Genomic DNA, 20507 nt, shown 5'->3' on the forward strand with positions numbered 1-20507 from the left:
ATAATAAATGCTATGGAGAAAGGTATAGTAGCATAAGACACAGGAATGCAAGGCATGGGGGGGGGGTTGATATCTCACATAGATAAGCAATAAAGAGTTGACAGAGAAAAGGGTATAGAAATTTCAATATAAAAGCATTCATTGAATATAAAAACATTCATAAATTAGAAATGCCCAGTACTGTAGAATTTGAAGTAATACTCTCACTAGATTCCTGGATACAAATTTTAATATTTGGGTTGCTCTTTGTGTTCTCTTCCTACTTAGTAATAATATCATACAGTGGTATTGACTTGATGGCTTACAAGAGACTTGCACACATTATTTCATTTGATTATCAAAATAATCTTGGGAAACTGGCAATGCAAATAGTATAATTTCTATTTTCTGGAGAAATAAACTGAAACACAGATTAGGAATCCAGGCAAAGCCACAAGGCTACTAAGGGATTTTGATAGGAATCAGGTTAGGAACTAGTATTTAAAGATAGACCTTAAACACCAGTGGGGAGGCGGCAAAGAAAGCAATCTGTAAGAGCAAGGATATTTTTATCTTGCAATTTTTACCAGCGAAGCTTCTGACAGGAAGTATGCTGTGGTTCAATGTAAACAAATGCAAACATTTTAATAAAACTTATACTAACATTGGTGAAATTTCATAAGTAAAATAAATTTTGGAATATACTCTATTAAGATATTTTAATTCCATTACTATTTTCTATTCAGTGGCATTAAAGACACTTAATTTTTTTTATGTTCATGTTTTTCAAATTGTTTTATAGATATTGAATATTTTCTGGGTAAATTTTACAATAAAAATGTTTCCTAACCTTTGCTCCTCCAATGTAATTTTCTGCAGGGGCAAACATTACTACTAATACCAATATTTCCCAGGTCTCTTTTGATATTTTCAATGCTGATATAAATCTTCAGCTTATTATTTGTAATAAATAAATTTAATTATATGCATTTTAGCTAGTTTTAGGGAATTTGAGGGGATTGCTAATTTATGTCAGTAATTTTTGTTACAAAATAGTTTACTAGCTAACCCATTAGAAAATTTTAAGCAACTTTTTTCACATTACAGAATCAATTTATGAGTGTTTTGGTTACTGATTACCACAAATATTGGTCTGTGGTAATCAGTAACCAAACTTTCTTTATCCTGAACTAACAGTAATCCAGTCTATTAAAGGATAAAAAGGACACATTTGTGGCAAGGTAGCAGGCTAAATATGCCTAACTTTCTTTCCAAAATCAAAAGCACCAATTTATGTAACAAAGTGGGTTGGGGAGAAGTTGGATAGGTGTGAGGGGATTTTAGGGGTTCTAGAATGTCAGGAAGAGGACATGGAGACAATGTAGTGACTTCTGGGTACGAGTTACATTATAGGTGTCTCCTGTAAATTCTTAAAGGACAGAAACTTGTCTTAGACTTCTCTGTGTTATTCAGTACATTTATTGCATGTATTAGGTCCTCAAATTAATATAGTATATCCTCCGTTCATCAGTTATATAATTTACCTTAGTTTATCATTACCTTAAACATATTAATCAGTATGTTTCTTCACATACCTTTTCTTTCACAGGCTTTATTTCTGCCTCATCCACCTTTCTTTCCAGTTGGCTTTCTAGCTTTTTAATTTTCTTTTGGAGTTCTTCAATTAAACTTTGTTTATTATCTATTAGAGGTTTCCCCTGAAATAGAAGACATATTTTTACTTTTTTACGAGTAAAAACTATCAAACAAAATACACAATAAATATTCCAATTATAGAAGTTTCCTGAGGCTATAGCTAACCATCTTGTCTAAATGCACTTTTGATATAGAACATAGTAGCTGCTTCTGCATTTTAAAGAGGTTACTCTAAAACCACAAATATGACAGAGGTCACTGAAGGAATTAGCAACATCAATCAAAGTGATCTGAAAGCTAGTTTCAGCAATTATTTATAAAGTAAAAAGTGGGAATAAACTACTACCTATATGTTTTAAATCAAAGATATGATCACAATTAAATATAAAATCACCTGTAATCCACTGGTTAGTCTTTTAATTTGCCTTTTCAGTTCATCATTCTCTTGATCAATTCCATCTTTCTCTCTAAGCATTTTATTATAGGCTTTTTGTTTTTTTTGCAGTTCATTCGTTAAGTCATTCAAATTATCGCTTAGTGAGTTTTCTCTGTTTTTACTTGTTTTAAGAGCTTCTTTCAATTTTAAAAGATTTTCATTTAAATCATCAATTTGTGACTAAAAGTAAAGAAAGGATTAATTCACAAATCTTCATAAAGTATCAATAAAATAGAATACATCTATTACTTAATAAAAAGAAAGTGTCAATCTAAGTTTTTATTATTAAAATAAATTATTCTTAATAATACTTATTAAAAAGGCTTGGTTAATGCTTATTAAATTAAAACATGCTAAAAATAAAGTTTCAAATCTAAATTTTTAAGTTTCCAGGGGAAAAAATACCCCAACTAAACACCTATCTTCATTTCAAATTAACCAAGTCTACTTTGAGAAAAACAAAATGTGATATAATACCCTAAGGCACTTCATCTTCAGCAAATACTCAGAAATAAAATATTATCAAACAAGCAAATGTTTTGTTATGGCTGAACTAAGTTATTAAAGGGACAAGTACATATGAATGTATATGGTGATGTTTTAAATGCTATGAAGCCTAAGATTAGTATAAAACAAAATCTCTGATTTGTAGTAGTTTCTAAACCATTTTGTAAAAATAAGACATGAAAGGGTAACTCGTAATACTTCACAGTATATCTAAAGCCACTACACAGTAGTTTTCAGCTGTCCCATACAAGAACAGTGATGGAAATGCTGGTACTTAATATGTTTTCTTGGATAAATTACTACAGGCCAAAAGTATTACTAATGACACTAATAAGAAATTAGCAATATTATAATGCACTTAGAAGAAACACATTAGCTGTCCAAGGAGAAGTGAGAAAGGACTTTAAAACCGTGAAGAATTCAGAGAAGATGATGCATCAGGCAAAGAGAAAGGTATTGAAGAAGATATCAACAAAGGGCTATTCCTGTTTATACATTTATTTACTTAATGGATTTTCTTTTTAAGATTTTATTTATTTATTCATTAGAGAGGGAGAGAGACACAGACACAGGCAAAAGGAGAAGCAGGCTCCGTACAGGGAGCCCAACATGGGACTCGATCCCAGGTCCCCAGGATCACGCCCTGGGCAGAAGGCAGTACTAAACTGCTGAGCCACCCAGGCTGCCCTACTTAATGGATTTTTGCTTTCAACTGTGCTCATAACCTTGGCAGGTATAATGAGAGCTTTAAAAACGCTAAATAGGGACACCTGGCGGGCTCAGGCAGTAGAACACGTGACTCTTGATATCAGGGTCGTGAGTTCAAGCCACATGATGGGGGTAGAGATTACTAACAAAAAAATAAATGAAAAAAAAAAAAAAAAACCCTAGGCAAAACCAGTCCCTACACAGTTTAATGGTGGTGAAGAGCACATTCAAATAAATTGAGTAAATCAAAATTACAAACATATAAAAAATCAAAATTACAAACATATAAAAAGTAGATTTTTCACTTCATGCAGAATGTACTATATAAGCTTTGTGTAAAGAAATTTAAAACTCATTATGAAATATATAATGGGTGATGGGCACTGAGGGGGGCACTTGACGGGATGAGCACTGGGTGTTATTCTGTATGTTGGCAAATTGAACACCAATAAAAAATAAATTTATTAGTTAAAAAAAAAAAGAAATATATATGCTTTGTAAAAAAATTTTTTTTAATCACCAAATCTAATAATTGATCAGATATGAACACAGTAATATACACTGCCAAAAAATTAATAAATAGCTTCAAAAAGGCTTCAGAATCAGGTAGGTCTATGGATTAAATGTTAAGGACTATATATAACCTCCCTAAGCTATTTCAGGGAGAAAAAAAGAAAGCTAATTAACTCATATTATGAATCAGCAAAAATTAGAAAATTCTGATAAAGCAAAAGAAATCAAACAAAACAAAGAAATCTATACATCTATTGCACTTATCAATATAGAAACAAAATTCCGAAGTAAAATGTTTCTTAATTCTATTAGGAAGAAGAAGTTAATAATGGCCTATCTTGCTAATCTCCAGGATGATAGGGTGTGAGTACAATAAAGATTCTTAGTGTTCAAAAATGAATGTGTGTGTATATATATATCTATATATATATCTATATATCTCCATCAATAGTTCATTAGAATAAATTCCCTGTTCATTATCAAAATTATCAAAGTAGATCCTCTGCCAATAGCAATTATAAGGAATTTTGTTATACTGATGCATTTGTTATGTTCACCTTTAGCTCTTTTGTATGTCGATCAACAATTTGTTGAACATTGAGATTTGCCTCTTTCTGAGAAGTTGCAGAAATAATACGTTCTTCAGCTGCTGCTGTCATTTCTGCCCTGAGTTCCAAAAGTGCTCGACTAAGTGCCTGAAAGTTATAACATATATACTTTTTTAAAAAGTAACATTTTATATGAGCAACATGTAATCCAAAAAATAATATGCTTTATAACTTTTAACTATTTTCCTAAAATACCATGTAAGTAAATATAATTCACTAACAGTTCAACTTTTTCAAATGAATTTCCTTTACTAATTGCACTCAATTCTTTCCAAACTGAGTGTGAGACTTCAAAATCTTGACAATAATAATTTTGAGGACCCAGCATTAAATCAAGCCATTTGTGTGACAAAAACCATCCATTTTGTTTCAATATCCAAGTTTAGATATTTATCTGAATTACTCATTTAGCACATGCTTCTGTTTGAAACTAATTGAATTATACAGACAAGGGAAATTATAGGATTAGGAAAAGACTTAAAATTTGCCAATAAATTAAATAAACTGGCACAGTAAAACAGCAGCACCTCCTAAAACAATTGAGTATTAAATCTGAAATAAAGTTTAAAAACTAATACATCACTGATAAGCCACTGACCAACTGCATCTCAAAAAACTATCTGTGACCTCCTTCTTTAAACTTTCTTCCTCACTGTCATATCTCTCTCATATTCCCCCAAATTGTTCAATTATTCACTGTTCAAAATAGCCTTAGTAGCAGAAAATCCCAGTTAGAAAAGGAGAGAAAATAACGGGATTGAGATTTCCCCTTACTTCCCATAGATAACTCATAAATCAAACTGATGACAACATAAAAAGATAAACTGGACTACAGATGTACTTAAAAACACCACCAAATGGCTATTTAAAAGAATTATCTTGAAAACTGCTTAATAGACTAAAACAAAGCTCATACTTTTTATTGCAACAGAGAGGTATATGCTACTATCTTGTGCAAGTCTTTTCTTACAACAATCCATTACCACTTGTATTTCCTAAATATTGATAATAGTCTGTTATCACTTACTTTTTGTTGTTTCTCTTTCAAGGCTAACTGGCTCTTTAGCCTTTCTACCAGATTTCTCATTGTAGTTGTTGGAGCTCTTGAATTTGCTTCTTTTTGAGCCTGCAGTTCAGATTTTAAATTCTGTGACTCCTTTTGTGAGTGGGCCAGAAGACACCTTAAATCCTCTACTTCTGCTTTCACTTTTTTCACTTCATCTGCATGGTTTTCTTGGAGCCTAATATAAGGAAACACATGTATTTAATGGAGTGACTGCTGCAATTAACACTTTGATACAAATTTTACACAGAGCCAACCTTTGGCCCTAAGTATCCTTACAACCTAAGCCTTGCTTCAAATCAAAACAAGGACAATTCTTTGTTGCACTTAACTCTTAAACCTAACGTAAAATAGACTTTTCCTTTTAGTTTGTCTACTATTGTTGGCAAGGACTGTATCAAGTAATTTTTTGGCTCTAAACAATATAATGAATAAAATAGCACTTTAAATACTATGTCTCGGGGATCCCTGGTTGGCTCAGCAGTTTGGTGCCTGCCTGTGGCTCAGGGCATGATCCTGGAGTCCCGGGATCAAGTCCTGCATTGGGTTCCCTGCATGGAGCCTGCTTTTCCCTCTGCCTGTGTCTCTGCCCCGCCCTCTCTCTGTGTCATAAATAAATAAATAGTCTCTTGCAACATGTGCCAAAAACTGAAGTTACCTCAAATAATCACCAAATTGTGAAAATATGAGGTTTTACTAATGAAAACACACAGATCTATAATTTTCTAAGACACATTAAAATATACATGTCACTGTGTACACTGAGAATAAAAGTATAATTTTAGTCTAACATGATGTGGTAAGGTACAAGACTACTCAAGTATTTCATGTGACAAAAATTTATCTATACCAGGTAATTTCAAAGGATGATTACTTTCTATACCCAGGAATTAGATTAAAAAGCATAAGCAATTTTATATACCAAAACGTGACACAAACTTACTACACTAAAATAATATCTCATGTATAAAATAATACAGTGGGGAAAAGTAGATTGAAAAGATACCAAATAGAGCACCTTGGTGGCTCAATCAGTTAAGTGTGGATTCCAGCTCTGGTCATGATCTCAGGGTTATGAGATTGAGCCATTACCGGCTCTACCTGGGCATGGCGCTTAAGATTCTCACTCTCTCTCTCCCCTCACCAACCCCACCCCCCATCCCCATCCCAGCCTCTGCTTGGGCTTAGGCACACTCTCTCTCTCATTAAAAAAGAAAAAGAAAAAAAAAAGATAACAAATACTACTGCTGATTCTCTTTTCTTTTAGAGAATAATTTCTTAAAAGTGGTAACTTCTTAATAAAGCAAAAGTGATGTTGATTTTGTTAGACATCTTGGATACGTTCGTTAAGAATAAAAAGTTCTACTAAGAACGTCAGAGCTGGAATGGAATTATAAAGTCAAGTCAACTTTCCCATTTTTTCAGATAAGAAATTGAGGTCCAGAGAGATACCTCTGTTAGGTAGAAGCCAGACAAGAGCTGTGGAAGGAATGCCCTGAGGCAGATTCCCAAGTCCCTGAAGCGGAATGATGGAGACATGAGCTGGGGCAAGGTGAGTGATAATAATAAAAAAACAAAACAAAACAAGCTACACATTATAAGCCCAGGAGCTCAACAACTTCCAAGGCCTTGGGCCTGACAGAGCAAGAGTCACAGATACAGAACCTGCCCTCTCTCCTTCCACCTCTACCCCTAGGGTTACCCCTAGACTCCCCCTACAAATACCCCTACTATGTATTTGTATTGTGGGCACAACTTCCTCCCCCTCCCCCAGAAGGGCTGCCAAGATGGTTCTGGTACAAACCTTGTAGGGTCAAAAATCCCCTCCCAACCTGTGGGAGGATTTTCCCAAATGACTGGAAGCGGCCTCCATTAGAGACCATCCACTTAAGTCACAGCTCCTCCAAGCCCAGAGAAACCCAATGATATCCAATTTCAAAACAACTTGGGAGCCAGTTCCTTCTCTTGGAACCTGCCCACTCTACCACCTTCACTTTAAGAAACTGCTTTCTGCTTGCTATTTTTCTTCTGGCTGTCTTATTCAAGTACTGATCCCCACATAAATCTTTTCATGGGAAATCCAAGGATAGAGACCTCCATTTACACAAGGCAGACACTCTCTAGTTCTTAATATTTTTACAGTGATTACAAAATACACAAACTTTAAAACTGTTCTGGTTTTAAAATCTATATTCTGATCAATTTGTTGAGCAATGTTTAGAATCTTTAATATAGAGAATGAAGCAACTGTCACTGATTAATTAAAAACATAATTTTTTCATTTAACAAATATTTACTCATCCTCTAATATATGTGCCAGAAACTGTTATAGGTGTATAAAACAAAAGTTTTATATTTATGTATTACTTTGCAATCTTCAAATTACTCTCACATACAATATTCTTTGGCCTCCATAAAGAAGGAGCCAGGGTAAGTGCTGTCATTTACATTTTACAGATGATTAAATGGATGCTTTAGTTAAAGAGTTTAAAAACGAGGTTCTAGAACAAGAATCTTGAGTTGGCTCTTGCGCCAGACTGACGAGATTCAAATCATGGCTTTTCCATCTCCTAAGGCATGTTACTGAGCATTCCCGTGGCCTAACTTCCTATGTGAAAAAGGAGAGAATAACCTATGTCATAGTAATCCTGAGGATAAAAATGAGATAATAATATACATGAAGTTTTTAGAACAGTGCATGACACAGCAAATGCTTACCTTTATCCTCACTGTATCATTATTACCATTTGCCTATATTTTATGATACATTCTTAAAGCTTACCGTAACTTGATATTTTCAAATTCTTTGATTTTTAATTCAGTGATTTCTTTTTGTCTCTCTAAATCTTGAGATACTTTCTTTAGTTTGACCAAAAGTGAAGAGAGAGAATCATCTTGTTCTGCTACTGTCTGTTCCATCTCAGCCAGGCGAATAAAGTGCTTGTTGGTAGGAACTGGAGTAGGGGACTGTTTTATTAAATCCTAGGAAATATGAACAAATTAGCCATGAGCATGTACCACTCAATGCCATACTTAATCCATAATTTTGCCTTCTCTCAAATGATCAAAATATAATACCTAATTTAAAATTTAATGATATTTAATAGCCAATGGAGGCTTAAAGAAGATGAGAAACAGAGATCTTATTTTTTGTATTCACAGTCCCAAGTAAAGCATCTCCACGCAGTGGAGAATCAATAAATGTTGACTGAATTCATGATTTAAGGCTCAAGGATGCCAGGATTTGCCCATTTAGGGATGAAAGATATGTCACTTAACACATACAAAAGACAAAGATCAAAGGAAACAAGTATGAATGGAATTCAGAACATAAAAGCCATTAGATATTGGTAAACTTAAAATGAACACAACTTGAAAAGACAGACTCAGGTCACATCATGTATGGTTCTGAGTACAGGACTAAGGAATATGAACATAATTTTGTAGGCTGCAGTGGGCTACTAAAGGTGTGGATGTAGGGAGAAAAATGATCAGAGCTATGTTTTTAGAAGATTATTCCAACAACAAAGGTAGGATGGCTACTTTTCCAAAAAACAAACATGAGAGCTACATTTTCAATTATATGGTCTCAAAAGTCCATAAAGAATAAAGTTCCCAGAATCTTACCCAAGCTGTTTGTTTGAATTTATTGAGTGAACTATCAGCCTGTAGTTCTAATTTATGATGAAGAATATGAAGGTCTTCCTCATGTTTCTTAACAATTTCTCTTTGTTCCTGTTGACAGCAAATCAAAACTGTATCTTAAATTATGATTTAATTTAAATTAAATTAAAATTAATTTAAAATGAATTTAAAATTCACATTTTAAGGTCTTGAAAATTTTATTACCTTTAATCTTCCAAAACCCTTATGAGATAGGGAAGGACCAATATCTGCGTGTACACACACACACACACACACACACACACACGCCCCCCCCAAGTATGCATTCCCCTAGTACATGTTCAAGTTGATAAATCCAGTCTTAAATCACAACTTACTCTTAATATTAAAATAATATGTATCCATCATCTTTTAACTGGTTTCTAAAAAATTTAAATGTTAGATTTTCCCATCAATGTTCTAGCAAATTGGATTTCCACTGACTACTAGTATGATGGAGTTCATTCTAACTTAGTGCCTCTTTTTACCTATAAACTCAACTGATATTTTTCAAAATCCTAACAGTTGCACCATGACAGCTATTCCTGGTTTTCCTGAGGGAAAGAGAGACATATATAAACTGCCAGTTTTACTGACAGATCTGTAATCCAATCATGTGAAAGGTAAAATTCCTAAATAGAATCATTTGAAAGCAAGAAATGAACTACCATTTTAGGGCAGAATTATATTTGGCATTGGCTAAAAAAACATAGTAATAAATAAAAAGGCACAGCATAATAACATACCTCTCTGGCTTTTTCCAGAAGATGCTGATACTTCTTTAACACTTCTTCCTTCTGATTTAACCTTGCTTGCATATTTGCAATTGTCTGCTGAGCAATTTTCAGTGTATGATGTGATTTTGGTTCTACCTCTTTTCTGCCCAGTTCAGCTATCAGCTTTTCACGTTCTGCAGTGGCAGGCAATCGAAGCCTCAGTTCATTGATTACTTTGTCTCTTGACAGAATATTTTGCTCTGCTAACCGTAAAGCAGATTCTTTTTCTTTTAGTTTCTGCAATGATCAAGTTGAAATAAAATGATTAAAGTCTGTTTTTTTTTTTCTTTTAAAAATGCCTCACCTGAATTTTGGTCAGATTAATTATAAGCAATAACAGGAATTTCACTTTATTTTTCACATAATATTCATACCGATATTATATTGATATTAATAAGGTTATATTTCTTATATTTCCATGTGACAGCAGTTATCTGCATGCACATTTTATTTATTCAAAAATTATCATGTGTTATGAACTTCACTGTTATGATGAAAATAAAATTTAATTAAGGTACTTTATTTAGTTGTAGTTTTAGCACTAGAACCATGTGGCAGTACTAGATTTAGAACGAAAATGTCATAAATCATCCCTTTTATTTTGTTTCATTGACTGTCAGAGCCCTAGACGAGTAGTCCATAAGTTAGTTAAGTTATAAAAATTGGAACTTCAGCGACCTTAGTCAATGAATCACCACTCTACAATATGTAGTTTATTAAAATAAAACAGGAAAAATGTTTACTCTTCAACAAGATTAAGGCAGATATTTTAAATCAAGTAACTCAGTGGCAATTCACATAAATGTCAAATCTTACAATTACCAAAAAAAATCCTAGGTTTCCTCAATTGATTAAAAAATGTACAGTTTTACTCATGAAATTTTAAAATGCATTTAAAATTACTTCATTTAGATGTAAACCAAAATGAAAGTCATCTTCAGTTTTTATTATTTTCTGTAATTATAACTTACTACTATTGATCTGTGTGCCCAAAAGTGACAAGTAGTGATTAAACGGGCAAGAAATTCAAATTAGCCCTATCCGCTATTCTTTACTGGCTATTAAAAACATTAGAGTAGAAAAGGAGATTGGAATTAGCAACAGATTCATAATTCTGTGCTTCACCTCTGTTAGAAAATATTTATTTATTTATTTATTTTTTGTTAGAAAATATTTAGAAAATTCCACAAACAATAATACACAAATAAAAATGCAATACAATAATACACAAATAAAAATGCAAATTTTACTAATTACCTCTTCTAGTGATTTACAAGTTGCCCGTGTTTCTAGGATTATTCGAACATTCTCCTTTATTTTTCTTAGAGCAATCTCAAGTTGATTTGGAAGGGGCAAACTAGGGTCTGGCATTGATCCTGTAGCTTCTTCAAACTATTAAGAAATAGCATTAAAAAAAAAAAAAGCAGTTACATCATTAAGAAAATACTATTGCAAACATATAATAAGGACATGGTTAAATCCCACTTATATTGGTTTTCTTTGTTGTTGTTGTTTTTTAAAGATTTTATTTATTTATTCATGAGAGACACAGAGACAGAGATGCAGAGACACAGGCAGAGGGAGAAGCAGGCTCCATGCAGCCCATAGGACATAGGACTCGATCCCGGGTCTCCAGGATCAGGCCCTGGACCAAAGGCGGTACTAAACCACTGAGCCACCGGGGCTGCCCCTCCCCCACTTATATTTGAAATATAAGTAAGTAGCAAACAGAATTAATCACTCATACCTTTTGTGCTGCTTTTAGTATTTCATTTTGCTGATGGTCAAAAATGTCGAGTTGACGTTCCAGCTCAACTTCTCTTTGGTCCCAGGCCATCTGCCTTTCTTCATGAAACTGTACCAGACACACACAGAGACACTCACCAAACATATAACAATGGTGTTAATATACTTTTTCTTATCTAATCCTCACAACAACCTTTGGGGTCACTATATTCTCAATTTATGGAAAAAAGAAGCAAACACAGAGAGATTTAAGTAAGTAACTTGCCCAAGATCACAGAAATCAAAGATGTGAAGTCAGGATTTCAATCTCTCCATGCATGCATCCATAACGTTTAATGACATGTACTATGTGCTCAGCACTATTCTAGATAACATGACCATTAACAGTGAACAAAACCAAGTCCCTTTCATCATGAAACTTATGTACTTGTTAGGGAGAGACAGTCAATAAATATGTAATATATCAGAGGGTGACGGGTGCTGGAGAAAAAGGAAGCTAGATAATCCCTATTTAGGGAATCTTGATGGTAGGATTTACAGTTGTGTACTGAGTGGCTAGTGAAGGTCCACTGATAAGGTAAGACAGTTGAACTAAGACTTGGAAGCAATGAAAGCACACACAGTACAGGGATCTGAGCTAGGAACACTCTAGGTGGAAGGAACAACATAATTTCTGAGGCCAGCAAACATGAGCTTAGTGAATTTCATCTGTTCCACACCAAACTGCCTTCTACTACAGCCATCCGTGAGAGCCAGGTGAAACTCATTACTGTGAAAAGTAACTAATATCAAAATAAAAATTAACTAACTAAATTTATTATTCCTTTTAAATTCAAAATCACCATTACAACATAAGTAAATAATATCAATTTTTTGAATGCTTTAAAAATAAGAAAGTCTTTTATAAAAACAATAATGGGAGTTATACTCAATTAAGAGAATAATGCCATCACTCATGAGATATTCTTAAGTTTAATATCTTAGCAACGAAACAGCAAAATAAACATAAAATGAAACCTTGTTTTGCTGCACAATTTCTTCCTCCAGACTGCTGATTGTGTGCTCATATTCAGAAATTATATTATTCAAATATTTTATTTCTTCTTTATCCTTGACTAGTTCTCGATTCAGTTTAAGCTCTTGAAGACGAAGTTCTTCTATTTTCATATGCCAATTGATTACCTAAACATTTACAAATAATATGTACAAATAAACACTCTCTATGTAAATAAATATTTCTTCATTGCTCCTAATAATTTTAATTGAAATTAATAAATATTCTGTAAGAATTATCCTTTGTTGAGCCACATGGCAAAGTTCATCTAGAACTTTCATAGATTCTTCTAAAAAATATGTGCCATCTTAACAAAACATTCTTCAAATGTTTCTATAATGTTTACAAATAACTAAAATTAGTTTTCACTTAATATATATAAACATTTCGGGATCCCTTGGTGGTGCAGCGGTTTAGCGCCTGCCTTTGGCCCAGGGCGCGATCCTGGAGACCCGGGATCGAATCCCATGTCGATGTTTAAAGTTCTCTGATAGTATATAATCTAAGCATTTCTACCAAAACCACTGTTTAGAAGAGTCTCATTTTATTTTTACAAATAGATATTCAAATAGCCAAAACTTTTAACTTATAATATATCTACATTAACAACATATAATTGGAATTTTGGTCATATAGTAAACATTTTTCAGATAGCTACATACTAAGAACTTAAAATTACTATGTAACTCTTTTGGAAATACTGAACTGAAAGTCAATATTTTACCTTTTGTGCTCCCCTGGCATCCTTTAGAGTGCTTATTAACTCTTCTAGCCCCTTTAACTTTAATTCCATTTCCATCGTTTTGTTCTCCATATTTCTATGCTCTTGCTGAGAATTTTTCATTTCTTGCATTATCTTCAGTTTGTCATTTTGTAATTGAATCATTGTTTTAGAGAACTTTTCCTGTTGTGCCAAGGGTAAAGCTCCACTAAACTGTCGTCGTAGAGACTGAATTGTTTGGCGCAGATGTTTTGCTCTGTTTCTCCCCTCCAAACGGGCATAATAGAGAGCCTGTTCTTTTTCATCAAGTTTCTGCTCTAAGCGCAAATTACAGGCCTCTGTCTTCTGTAGTTTAGATGTAACTGACTCCAACTTACCAAGAGCAGCGGCCTCACTAATTTGAAGAGAGACGATGTGTTGATGCAACTTGGCAATTAGTGCCTTTTCATCAGACTGCGCCTAACATAAAAAAGTACACATTTATAGTCAGTTTCAAGTTTTTCTAGTGACACTTATCATGGATTTAAAAACATAACTTAGTAAGTAAGATTTTAAGAAGTGTGGTATATGAGATCCTATAAAAATCTTGCCTAGCTTTAATTCAGCTTTAGTTATATATAATTTTAATTATCAAAAACTTTGTTAAAGAAAAAAACCCAAACTCAAACATATTTAAAATCCAAATCTGGCATCTAACTAAATAACGGTTGGCATATTACTGTTTTTTTTTTCAACTTCCATATGCAAATGACAATATTAGTGTAACACGAATGTGGACAATTTTTTTATCCTAGAAAAGTTTATATTGGGAGAATATGTGTGTGACAGTTACATATTAATACAAGAAAAAATAATGTTATGAAAGACTATTTCTCCTCAGGTCTTAACTTTGACTTGTGGCCAGCACAATGTGTTCGTAGGTATTTAAATGCTTTTCTCTATCATGTATGATATTTCAAATTAAAAAGTTTTTCTAATCAGTTTACAGTGAACAAGAATAGGAGACTCTATTTGACATATCCTTGGACTGAAACTGTAAAATCATCCAATATATAATGCGAATTTAGGAAAAGGGAAAAAAAATCTATTTAGAAGAGCCAATGCTGTGCATACCTGATAGTCTAACAGTTGCATTCTGACAGATTCTACTTCCTTTTCCCTGGACTGTTGCTGTGCCTTCAAAATTTCAACTTGTCTTTTGGCAATATCAGAAATCTCTCTCAGTCTAGAAGGTGAAAAGATACCTCAGGAAAAATTAGGTACATTTTCTAACGAAATACCAGTATTCCAGTTTTCTAGACTCTTGGAAAAGCTGCTAATCTCCAGCATCTCTTTTTTTTTTTAAGATTTTATTTATTTATTCATGATAGACACACACACACACACATACACAGAGAGGCAGAGACAACAGGCAGAGGGAGAAGCAGGCTCCATGCAGGGAGCCTGACGCAGGACTCGATCCCGGGACTCTAGGATGGTGCCCCGGGCCAAAGGCAGGCACCAAACCACTGAGCCACCCATGGATCCCCGTCCAGCATCTCTTCTTAGCATCAAATACTAAAGTAAAATTTCCTCAACTGTTTCATTAATGTAATTTCATGAGCGGTTAACATGTTCTGTTAAAAAACTTCATTCCCAATATCCTTCCCTTGAAAATTCCTAATACAGAGTATTGTATGAAGTGTTCTGAGAAGTTCTAAAGCAAAAAATTATCTCAAATTACACATATACAGCACTTTCCAAATCTACATGGCCACAGAACTTCTCTCCCACACTTTTAACATGAGATGCTTATTATCCTAGCTTGGCAGAGCTAGAATAGGTATTAAGTAGGTTTATTTGAATAATTGTACAGTGAAGAATACAGAAATTTAAGATTCCTAAGTTCCCTAGATGAATATATGTTTTAAGTTACAAGCTATCAGAAATATGAAAAAAATATTATATGCTTACTTACAATTTTTCTTAAAGATTTCTATTTATTTATTTGAGAGAGAGCAAGAGAGAACACAAGCAGAGGTAGCAGCAGAGGGAGGAACAGCAGGCTTCCCACTAAGCAGGGAGCCCCATGTGGGGCTGAATCTCAGGACCCTGGAATCAGGACCTGAGCGGAAGGCATTGCTTAACCAACTGAGCCACCCAGGGACTCCCTGCTTACTACAATTTAAAAAAATGGGAGAAGCCTGATGGTAAATTATTAAATTTCCTACAAAACTACTATTATAAGATCACAGAGGGAAAGTAAAATGCATTTTACTTTGGGCAAGAATAATTTTAACTCACTGTCAGATAAGTTGGGTTTCCTCACATTGATTAGAAAGTCTCATTGCCAGTTACGTATGTTTTAAAAGGGACACCTGGGTGGCTCAACAGTTGACCATCTACCTTTGGTTCAGGGCATGATCCTGGGTCTCGGGATCGAGTCCCACATCGGGCTCTCTACCAGGAGCCTGCTTCTCCCTCTGCCTGTGTCTCTGCCTCTCTGTCTCTCTCATGAATAAATAAATAAAACCTTGAAAAAAACATATGCTTTAAAAATTAAAATATAATAAAATGAATACTTATAAATTAGTTTACTTCAAAAGATGAAGTCTATGAGGTAAGAGGAAGAAAAAATAAATGGAGTCCTTCACAATGAAATGGGCTGAGAACAACAGACATTGCAAGGGCTATCAAGGCTCCAAAAAATAACCTTATGATGAGCAAGCCATAAAATAATTTTTACAAATATTTATTTGGGCTTGACAGAATAACTTATGGCTCCTATTACCTTTCTACTGAATTGACACAAAAATTACCCAGGAGAATGAATACACAGCATCAACCTGGCACACAGTATTAATTTCTTACATATATTTTTTGTTCCAAGTAAATAAATTATTTTCACATGTAAAATAAAATCATATTATGTTAGGATTATTAAGTGTGATTATAGGGAAAAAAATCAATAAATAATTGTTTTTAAAAATGTGATTATAGGAGTTAATACATTTAATACCTAGCAGAGTACACAGTACTCAATGTCAATTGGATGGCTCAGTTGGTTAAACATCTGACTCTGATTTCAGGTCAGGTCATGATCTCAGAGTTGCGAGATCGAGCCCTGCATTGGGCTCTGTGCTCGGTGTGGAGTCTGCTTGAGATGCTCTTTGTCCATCTCCCTCTGCCCCTACCCCTGTTCATACTTTCTAAATTAATCAATCAATCTTTAAAAAAAAATATATATATATATATATACATTTTATTCTAACATATGCCAACTATCATCTGAGCTTTCAGCAAGCCATATTCTTTTCATTGGTGGAGGGTCTTCCCTTAACGTTGATGATGGCTTATGATTGATCAGGATAGTGATTGTTTATATAAAGTTGGAGTGCCTGTGGCAATTTCATAATATATTCATTTTGTTTATGTTATTCCAGTATAGTTAACATACAGTGTTATACTAGTTTCAGGTGTATAATATAGTGATTCAACACCTCCATATAACATCCAGTGCTCATCACAAGTGCACTCCTTAATCCCTTCATCACCAACTTCACCCATTCTCTCTACCCATCTCCTCTCTGGTAACCATCAATTTGTTCTCTATATGAAGTGTCTGTTTCTTGGTTTGTCTTTCTCTTTTTTTCCATTGTTCAGTTTGTTTGGTTTCTTAAATTCTACATGACTGAAATCATATGGTATTTATCTTTCTGTGACCTACTTATTTCACTCAACATTATACTCTCTATCTCCAACCATGTCATTGCAAATAGCAAGATTCCATTTTTTTGTGACTAATAGTCCAATTATTGTAATATTATTCCACATACCGTTTCTTTATCTACTCTTCTATCAATGGAAACTAGGCTGCTTCCATAATTTGGCTATTGTAAATAATGCTGCTATAAACATGGAGGTGCATGTATCCCTTTGAATTAGCATTTTTGTATTTCTGGGGTAAATACCTAGTAGTGCTATTACTTAATTATAGGGCAGTTCTAGTTTTAACTTTCTGATAAAACTCCATGCTGTTTTCCACCAGTTTGCATTCCCACCAACAGTGCAAGAGGGTTCCTTTTTCTCCACATCCCTGCCAATGGTTTGTGTGTGTGTGTGTGTGTGTGTGTGTGTGCTTTATTTTAGCATTCTAGCAGGTGTAAAGTGGTATCTCATTGTAGATTTGACTAGCATTTCCTTGATCAGTGATGCTGAGCATCTTTTCATGTATCTGCTGGCCACCTGGATATCTTCTTTGGAGAAATGCCTGTTCATTTCTTTTTCCCATTTCTAATCATATTATTTGTTCTGTGGGTGTTGAGTTGTGTAAGTCCTTCATATATTTTGGATATTAACCCTTTATCAGATATAAGAAACTTAAGTTTAAATAAATTAAATGACCACTACTCTTTCCTCCAAAAAAAAATGTTAGTATGTGGAAGAACTAAGCTGCATAGGGTGTTGATTTCAGATTCAGTGTTTTATGCAATACTATTCCTGAATTCTGAAAAATATCAATCTTGAGAAATTATTTCCTCTTCAATATTATTATTTATGCCTGTTAAAATTGATCTTGTTAATATTTAACTTGTTCTTACAAAAAAACAAAAATAAAAACTACAACCAGGGCAGCCCCAATGGCCCAGTGGTTTAGCACTGTCTTTGGCCCGGGGTGTGATCCTGGAGACCTGGGATCAAGTTCCACATCGGGCTCCCTGCATGGAGCCTGCTTCTCCCTCTGCCTGTGTCTCTGCCTATCTCTCTGTGTGTCTCTCATGAATAAATAAAATCTTAAAAAAAAAAAAAAAAAAAAAACTACAACCAGTATCAATTCCATGAAGAGTATTATCTCAAACCACTATAATTAGTTTTCTTAAAGACAAATTAGAGTAGACATACCTAATAAGTGAAAAGTCTGCATGCACTTACTTTGACACTTCAACTTTTAGTTCCATTTCGCTCTTCTCTAATTCTAGAATCCGTTGCCTATCAGCATCACTTACTGTCTTGCTCACACTATCAGCTAATTCATCTCTTAACATCTGTTCCACCTTCTGTGCTTCCAAATTGATTTTGGTGAGCTAAGAAAAAGTAACAAAAAAAAAAATGTTCAGCTATATCAGCTTTTGGTGAGGTTTTCTCTTTCAATTTAGCTTTCACCATACCGCAGTTCTCTTTACTTGACATTAGTCCGGATACTGAGTTGGGTGTGATGATATATTAAGAATAAATTGTAGAAAGTAAAGAGAGTCAAGAACAGGTCATAAAAACTCTGAATATATGCCAACTCATCAAAATAACTTAGATTACTCACAGTCTAGTATTTGAATCTCTTATTTTCTTAAATTTGTCTGAAATGCAGTATATGCATTACACTTTAGCTATACTACCTATAAATAAATTTGAATGAGTTAATAAAATCTTAATATATACCTAGTGACTCAGTTAAACAAAATGACATACATTTGAAATATATACTAATTCTGAAAGTAAACATTATAGGAGTGCTACTTCATCATTAATTGTTGAATATTTGCAAACTATATTTATGCCAGCCAATTTAATATTTCTGACCATATCAAAAAAAGTATAAAACTTACTAAAATGTAAAGTCCTGACAGCAGAGATTACTGTCTATTTTGTTTCCTCTCCTAACACCAGCCCCCATACACTGCCTGGCATGTAACTGGCATTCAATAAACAGATGGTAGTGGAAGGCAGTATCATTAGTAAACAAATAATCTTTTTGCATTAAATCTAATGTAATGCTGATGGGAAATAACTCATTTAAAGAAATACCTGCTTTCTTTTTAAACATGTCAGATTTAAAAAAACATCTTTTATTTATGCTTTACATATAACACAAGCACTACACTAATGTTACTTCAAAAATACAAACTAATCCCTCACAAAATACAATGACTAATGTGACTAATTCTTTACACTAAATTACATGATAAAATTATATCAAACCTCAGCAAATTTGGTTTCCAATTCAAAATTACGTTCTTCCATTTGCTTTAATGAAGTCCTTACATGCTCATACATTTTTTGAGAATGTTCAGCCCGCTGCCTTTCATTTAATTCCTTCATCTCCAGCATAGTGATTTTTTTTGAAATAGAAACAATTTCACTGTTGGTTATTGATTTATTTGCCTTATCCATGTTTGATTCATTTCCTATATGCAACAATACTAAGTCAATCTCAAGCTGTTATAAAAATTATATCCCAAATACTTTAGCCATTATATACAAGGATGCAATAATATGGTTCCATGGAAAACACGTTAGTCTTATGAATTATGACAGACTTGGATTCCAGACTTAGCTCTACACCTCTTTGGATACTGCCTATCCCATTTCATCTCTCTAGAACTTACATTCTTCACCAAATGATAATAAAAATTATTCATCATAGAAATTTAGAAATTTCTATAGGGAATACAGCACCTATTAAGGAGAGACGGGAAATGAACGGAGAACTTACCACAACTGTATGTAATACCCTTTTTTTATAGTTTAAAGTTTAAATGATACCTTCTTTCATGTAGAAGCTGCATGGAAGTCAATTCACTTTTAATCTCTTGATGAATTAAAAATTGTATTTCTAAAAGTAGCTTATTTTAGATAGTTAGGCCCAGTGTTAGGCTTCATCAAACTACTACACGTCCCAATTACCAATTTTAAAAGTAGCTCTATTTTGTAACAGAAACCTTGAATAGCATTAGAGCTCTTTAGAAAACAAACATACAAAAACACTTTATCTGAAGGAGCAAATTGATTTGAAAATTTGAAAATTGTACTTTAACAATGCTAGTAAGATAAAAAATTATTTACATGCCACAAACTAGGATAACCATTTGAAAAGCCCTAGCAGGAGTCAGAAAGATTTTAATATCCTGTGAGACGGTAATATCTCTGTTAGATATACCTGAAGATGTTCACTGTAACACTAGAAGCAATAGCAAAAATAAGAAAATCTATTGATTTAATCACTCACGCAGTAAGATACTGCATGACTATTTGTACGTATAAGAATGATAAATAAAACAAGTATTTTGACATCTACTAAATGAATACAGTGTATAATGTTAT

The 20507-nt window shown here is 33.5% G+C and overlaps 2 protein-coding genes across 4 annotated transcripts in view; one reads left to right on the forward strand and one right to left on the reverse strand.

Moving 5' to 3' along the window:
• The window catches only part of RLIG1 (RNA 5'-phosphate and 3'-OH ligase 1), a 97027-nt gene that overhangs the window by 35809 nt on the left and 40711 nt on the right, over positions 1–20507 (forward strand). For both annotated transcript variants that reach the window (XR_011994899.1, XR_011994898.1), the window contains exon 8: positions 6896–7022. The gene's annotated coding sequence lies outside the window, so the exon portion shown is untranslated. The remainder of the gene's footprint in view (positions 1–6895; positions 7023–20507) is intronic.
• CEP290 (centrosomal protein 290) overlaps positions 1–20507 on the reverse strand; it is an 86173-nt gene that overhangs the window by 24197 nt on the left and 41469 nt on the right. For both annotated transcript variants that reach the window (XM_072724548.1, XM_072724547.1), the window contains exons 28-41: positions 19386–19591; positions 18342–18493; positions 14544–14655; positions 13434–13889; positions 12673–12837; positions 11657–11764; positions 11167–11301; positions 9880–10146; positions 9098–9205; positions 8253–8452; positions 5435–5648; positions 4357–4494; positions 2030–2251; positions 1575–1697 (exon numbers count right to left, since the gene is read on the reverse strand). In XM_072724548.1, coding sequence (XP_072580649.1) covers positions 1575–1697; positions 2030–2251; positions 4357–4494; positions 5435–5648; positions 8253–8452; positions 9098–9205; positions 9880–10146; positions 11167–11301; positions 11657–11764; positions 12673–12837; positions 13434–13889; positions 14544–14655; positions 18342–18493; positions 19386–19591 — 2606 coding nt within the window. The remainder of the gene's footprint in view (positions 1–1574; positions 1698–2029; positions 2252–4356; positions 4495–5434; positions 5649–8252; positions 8453–9097; positions 9206–9879; positions 10147–11166; positions 11302–11656; positions 11765–12672; positions 12838–13433; positions 13890–14543; positions 14656–18341; positions 18494–19385; positions 19592–20507) is intronic.

This window comes from Vulpes vulpes, chromosome 10, assembly GCF_048418805.1.
Source record: "Vulpes vulpes isolate BD-2025 chromosome 10, VulVul3, whole genome shotgun sequence".
Taxonomy (NCBI): Eukaryota; Metazoa; Chordata; class Mammalia; order Carnivora; family Canidae; genus Vulpes; species Vulpes vulpes.